The following is a 7,222-nucleotide window of genomic DNA, read 5'->3' on the forward strand; positions in this document are numbered from 1 at the left end:
ATTTTTAATTTATTATTTAAATTTTGTATTTATAAAAGAGTTGTATAATATTTATATCAAAGTATATGACATAGCTTTTATTATGAAATATCAAAAGTTTTAAAAAATGTATTCAAGTTTAATCCTTAAAGATTTCAATAGCTTATTTTTAGCAACTATATTTTTATTGTCCTTATTCTTTTGACAGTTCTTTAGGGGGTATATAAAAGGATAGATGAATGAAGATATATATTTTTGAAATGTCTAAAGATAAAAAGAAAGTTTTTAAACTCAGTCATTTAATATAGAATATAGAAATATTTAATTGCTTCAGGTTGAAATTTAATTTATAAAATTGCTATACGAAATTAATAAATCTTTTTATAACAGTATGATAAACAACCATTAAATTGTTTTTTATTATGAAATATACATTTAAAATAATATTTATTTTTCATTAATTTTTAGTAAAATTTATTTTTTAATTTTATACATTTTTTATTTTTGCATAATTATTGCAAAAAAAATTTTAAATAAACTTCTATTTAGTATTTATTAACTTATGAAAAATAAAATTGTAGTACAATAATTTTAATATCACTAAGAAGCACATTTAGATTTAAATAATGTGAGCTTTTTATAATAATTGTAAGGATTCTTTACGTATTTATAAATTTTTTTTTAATAATAATTTTAAATGTTTAAAAGTATATTTATAAAAAAATATGTATTATTTTAAAAATAATTTTAAAAAAATATATTTTTTTTTTTCTATATAAATAATTATTTGAAAGTATAAATATAAACTAACAAAAAGAACTAAATATAATTATAATTTATTTATTTTCAATGAAAATATAATTTTTTTTGTATATATATATATTCAACTTTCTTTCATTTTAATCCAGGTTTCATTTATTAAGTGACTTGTAAATGGATATGTTATCTCATACAATTTTATCAATAATAGCAATTGAAAATTTTATATATTTATTAACAATTGATAAAAAAAAAAACTATATACTATAATAAATAATATATGCTATTAATAATTGCTTTTTATAAAATTAAAGTATAATATTATGTACATATTTTATTAAATAATTTTACAAAGTAATTCATTTAAATTTTTTTTTTATAAAATTTGGAATAGTTTATTGTGTATGATAACATTGGTCAAAGAGTTTCTTATTACATTTGTTAAACTTATGAATTTTTTATTGATAATCTTTGTTGAAATTTCTTAAAGAAAGAGTGACTTTTACTAAATTAAATTACCTTATTTCATTAAACTATCTTTAAAGGAAAGATGGAAGTAAAATTATGTCTATGTAATATAATCTAAATATTCTTTTCAACTTTTACATGAATTGACAAGTTTTGTTAAAAACAAATAATTTATTGTTATCAAAACTTCATAAAATATATATTTTAAAATTTATATAAATGTAAAACATTTTTACATTTTAAAATGATATTTTAATTTTATCAAAATAATAATTTTTTTTTTTAATTAAAAATATTTTCAATGTGACAATTCTCCTAACTTTTTATAATAATTTTTATAGATAACGTTATCCAAATATTAATTTAAGCAAGAAATAAATTTTTTTTTTATTTTGAAAGAATTTTTAATTAGCACTTTAGAAATTTTCTATTTTTAATTATTATTTCCATTTGTGAATACGATTAATATAAAAAAAATTAACACAGTTAAATATTTTATTGTTTTTATAAATAGTCAACGAGCTTGAAAATTTTTTTTTTTTTTTTTAGATTCTAAAGTTAAAAATAAAATTTAAAAATTATGTAAAAAATATATGAACTGTTTGAAAAATAATAAAAAAAAATTTTTTAAAAACAAACATATAGGACATATAATATATTATATAGCCACTTTCTATATTACACTTTTCCCACCATTTATTCAATCATTATTCTTTAAGCTAAGATATACAACGGCATTTTTTTTTTTTTTTACAATATAATATACCAACCATGAGATTGTTACAAAAATATAAAGAATATATTTTTATCGATATTTATAATTATAAACTTTTTTTTTTATTACTTTTTTTTAATAAAATGATAATAATAACAAAAAAAAACTTTAAGTACATTCTATTTAATGCATCTTATAAAAGATTAATTATTGACCAGATACAATCTCATAATTTTATCAAAAAAATACTAAAAATTTTATTAGTATTTTATTCTTATTTATAATGATTATTATATATTCTATTTTTATTTGTAGTAGTATTAAAATGCCATTATTTTTATTCTATAGAAATTACTTTAGATGTCCAGTTAATAAGAATCAGATTTTTTATTTCATAAAAATTATACAATTTAATGATTAAAATAAAATATACTATTATGCTATAAAATCATATGAAATAAAAAATTTTTTTTTTAAATTTTAATATGTTATAATTATTAACCTGTCATATGATCTTATACATTTCAAATATATGTAACAGTAGCTAAATTAAAAAAAAATTATTTTATTGGTTTTCAGTATGTCATATTTATACAATAATAATATAATTCTTTGTCTGGGTATTTAAGTTAAATAATCAATTTTAGGGTTAAATGAAATAGATAGTATTTGTTTTACACTTAAATTATATTGTCTTCTTATTACTTATAACTTACTTCAGGCAGAAAAAATATTACAATTGATTTTATAATATATTTATTATTATCTTTTATTTTTTTTTAATATATATAATAATATATATAAAATACTTTTAAGATATTTGAAACTTTTTTTACTTACTAAAAATATATATATATAAATAACAATTTTGTTAACGTCCCATCTATCAAAGATGACAGGCAACTCCTTCCTTTTGAAATCAAACTTAAATTGTTATGAAATTTCAATAACATTCACTTTATATTTATTTTCCTCTACCAAATGTTCTTTTCGCCTTTTCACTTTCTTCCGTCACATGTCATGATCAAAATTTTACCCTCATATTTTTTGATAGAATGTAAATGACAAACAATATGCTGCTTAATAAAATACCTATAAATTAGAACATAAAGTAAGAGTATCATATAATATATTTTTTTTTCAAATTTGTTATATTGATAAATTGAAATACATTATATATTTTAGTATTATCATTAAATTAATTTCATTATATAATTCTTTTAAAAATGATAACGTTAAAAGTTATGTAAATGTTTTTAGTTTTATTTTAACTTGATGATAAATATCTTTAAGTTATTTGATTATACTTAAATGTTCGTGTTATATATATTTATTTCATAATTGTTATCAAAATATTTGGCTATCTTTACCACCTGAATTCTAAAAAAAAAATTATTTTTACAATAAATCATTTAAAATTATAACAAATTAAATTTATTTATTTATATGTTTTTTATATATATTTATAAATAAATACTAAGCTTAGATTTTTTTTTGTATAATTTTATGTTATATATTGTAAAAAAAAAAAATTAATATTGAGTCATGAAATAGAAATAATTAAATATATTTGTTACATTATTGTATTATTTTAAACACATGTTAAATTACTTATATTTTATAGAAAAAAAATGATCTCATTATTTTATATAAAGTGAAGTGTTTTGGTTTGAAAATTATTGTTCTGTTTTTGAATATTTTATAAATAATTTAGTTAGTGTTTAATTAAATTTTGTACATTGACAAAGATTCTTATTTCATTATCTTCACTTTCACTATTTTTGTTAATTTTAAAGATAAATAAATCAGTGTAATTTAGGTGACAAACTTTTTTCTATTTTGACTACTTTAACTCACCCACACAAACTGTTTCATATATTTAACCTTGGAATTTAAAATAATATTTATGAATAACTATCACAATGATTAAAATTCATTTTAACATTATTAAAAAAAAATTTTTAAAAACAATTTATAACAATAAAAAATATTTTTTACAATTGTCAAAACATTAATGAAGCTTTTAAATATTTTATTTTGTATATTTTAGCTTTTAAAATTTAGAGAAATTTCTAAAAGTAATATTTTATGTTAAATAACACTTTTTAAATAGTTACTAAATGATTTTATTTTAAATTTTTATTAATTTAATGAAATACCACATATATGAAGTATAAATGTTTTTTTTTTTATTATTAAATAATCATTGATTAAATGATAAAACTGTTATAACTTATAACAAAAATAATACAAATACAAAAAAAACTTTTATAAAAATAAAAGTATATTTTTTTTTAAAACAATTTTATTACTGAATTAAAGAGTAAATTTTTTAAAAGTCTATAATTTATCTTTTTTATAGTATGATAATTTGCTCATTAGATATTCTTACTACATTTAGTTTTTGGATATATAAAAATTAATCTTTTTATGTACTTTTTAGTTAAAAAGTCAGTTACATTATTAAAAATGAATGTCTACATTTAGAAGTAAACTTTATATATTTGTAGAAACAATAAAATAACTTTTTAAACTTATTCACTTTTTATAAATTTCAAATATATATTATTTTTACTAACAAATATTTTATCAAAAATTTTTGTTCTTTTAAATATATATTATATATATATATATATATATCATCAAAAAGTCTTATTTTAAACTATTAATATAAAACTTTTAATAGTATAAAAAAATTTAAATATGCACAAATAACTAACTATATTATATATTATTATTAAGTTATTCATACAATATTTTGTATAAAGTTACAAAATTAATTTATTTACTAAAAATATAATTATATATTTTGTATATAATTTAAAATATAGCGTGTTTAACTAATAATAAAAATTGATAAATATAAGATGGATAAGAAAGATACTAAAGGTTTTATAATATTAAAAATGATGCCATGATATTTTTTTTTCTTTTAATTACCCTCGATGTTATTTATTTTTATTTAAATATTATCGTTCATATATTTATATATATATAATTTTTTTTTTTAGTTATCTAACTGCCAATTTTTTTTTTTAACTTTCTATCAAGTTTTTATATTAAATATAATGTCTAGAATAGCATTATTCGGTCAAATTAGTGAAATTAATGATCACTTATATTTGTCAGGTGCTGGTGTGTTAACACCAGAAAAAATAAGGCAGAAAAAAATTAGTTGCATTGTAAATGCCACAACAGAAGAACCAAGTGCCTATCAAACGGGTGTAGATTATATTAAAATTAGAATTGAAGATAATCCATATGCTCCGTTAAATTCATTTTTTGATATGGTAGCTGATAAGATAAAAGCTACGAGAGATAGAGGTGGTAAGACATTAGTACATTGTGTAGCTGGGGTCTCGAGATCAGCTAGTCTTGTTATTGTTTACCTTATGAAACATGAAAGAATGAGTCTAAGACAAGCTTATCAATATGTTAAAGCAAAAAGACCAATAATACGGCCTAATGTAGGATTTTGGAAACAAATGGTTGAATATGAAAAAAAACTTAGAAAAAATTGTTCTGTTACAATGATAATGACAGAACATTGTGACATGCCTATTCCAGACGTTTATATAAATGACTTAAGAAAACATATCATAAATAAAACAGAAGATCATAGTAAAAAACCATTAACAAGTTTCAGTGATTATGCTAAAAGAAAAGGATATTCATCAAGGTAAATTTATTATTTTTATATATATTTATATAAAAAAAAAATACAAATTGTATATATACATATATAAATATATTTTCTATTTTATTTTATAATAATTTTATATTTTTAGCGGAGGAAATTTAATAGGTAGTCGTCGTGGTACCTCACCATCATTAACATACAATACCAGAAATAATTATCCTTCACCATTTCATCATACACCATCTTTTTCACTATTATCTCCTGCACCAAATAGAAGAAATAGACAAGAAAATATATTTGGAAGCATTTATAATTCAGGAAGATCCCTTTTTTATCCAGCTTTTTAATAATTTTTTTACCAAATTAATATTTTGTTAAAGAAATTAATATTATAATTTGAAGTTTTTTTTTTTTACTATTGAAAAAAAGATATTATTACTATAATTTGATGTTAATATATACAAACGGCTATATATTTAGATATAGTTAAATTATATATAATATATGTTATAAAATATCTTTTATAATAATACTTCAAACAAAAAAAAATATGTACCTATTTCAATAATAAAGAATATTAATAATTAACCGTATTTGTCTTATTTTTATTTTACATATATTAAAATTGTTAACTTAACAATAGTTATTATCAAATTACATTTTAAAAATATTATACATATATATATATATATGAAAACTTTCAATCATAAATTCTATAAACACTTGTAACTTAACACTTTCTTCAATCAATTGTAAGTTATAAATAACAAAAAGATGTACAAATCATTTTTGTATCTTGTATCAAATTCTCATATTACTCAAATTATTAAAAATCTCTAAACAATAAGATTCACTTGAATTGATAAAAGTAAAGTATATAAAAGATGAATAGTTGTAAAATAAAAAGGTTTAAAGATAGTGAAAACAATATGTTAAATGTGGAAATGTGCATTAAAATTTGAAAGAAATTTTATATCAAATAAAATGTAAGTTTATATTTTGAAATTTTCTAGTTAAACTTTATTTCAAAATATTTTTAGAAAATTTTTGTTACCTTATTTATTTTATTATTTAATAATTATATATATTTTTATTACATAAACAAAAGTTTTGCTTTGAATATCTGAATTGTTTACAAAACTATATGATTAAAAAGTCATGTAAACATTTTAGATATACAAAGCTTAACAAATGTTTTATTTTTTAATTAATAAAAAAAAATAAACTTAATTGCCATTACAAATATTTATGTTAAATATAATGTTATATTAAATTTTTTATAAACTTGATAAAGTTTATTATTTTTAGTGTAAAAATTTTATTTAACAAAAAAAAAATAGCTTATTTATTTTGGATTAAAATGTTGTTACTCTCAGGTAAAACTTTTAGTCATTATTATTTCAATAAAAGTTTTTAATAACTTCAATCATTATTTTTTTCAATTCGAAAGTAATTATCAATGCGAAAATTACATTTATTTTAAGTATACTATTTAACTATTTCTGAAATATTATAATAATGAAAGTTAGCAATTATCAAATTATCATACTGAGTAAAGTTAAATTTCAAAAAAATTATTATATTGACAATCAATTTCTTAAAAAGAATTTATTACTCTATTGTAATACTAAAGAAATAAAAATATAAAGTAAATTTTATTT

At 17.0% G+C, this 7,222-nt stretch overlaps 1 protein-coding gene across 1 annotated transcript; it reads left to right on the forward strand.

Moving 5' to 3' along the window:
* Positions 1–4,989: 4,989 nt before the first annotated feature.
* On the forward strand, positions 4,990–5,908 carry SRAE_2000024500 (Dual specificity phosphatase, catalytic domain and Protein-tyrosine/Dual specificity phosphatase domain and Dual specificity phosphatase, subgroup, catalytic domain-containing protein; the record flags this gene model as incomplete). Its single annotated transcript, XM_024651053.1, has 2 exons — positions 4,990–5,600; positions 5,710–5,908. 2 exons carry the CDS (start codon positions 4,990–4,992, stop codon positions 5,906–5,908), a joined length of 810 nt encoding a protein of 269 aa, XP_024504768.1.
* Between the last annotated feature and the right edge of the window lie 1,314 nt (positions 5,909–7,222).

This window comes from Strongyloides ratti (genome assembly GCF_001040885.1).
Source record: "Strongyloides ratti genome assembly S_ratti_ED321, chromosome : 2".
NCBI classification, from domain to species: domain Eukaryota; kingdom Metazoa; phylum Nematoda; class Chromadorea; order Rhabditida; family Strongyloididae; genus Strongyloides; species Strongyloides ratti.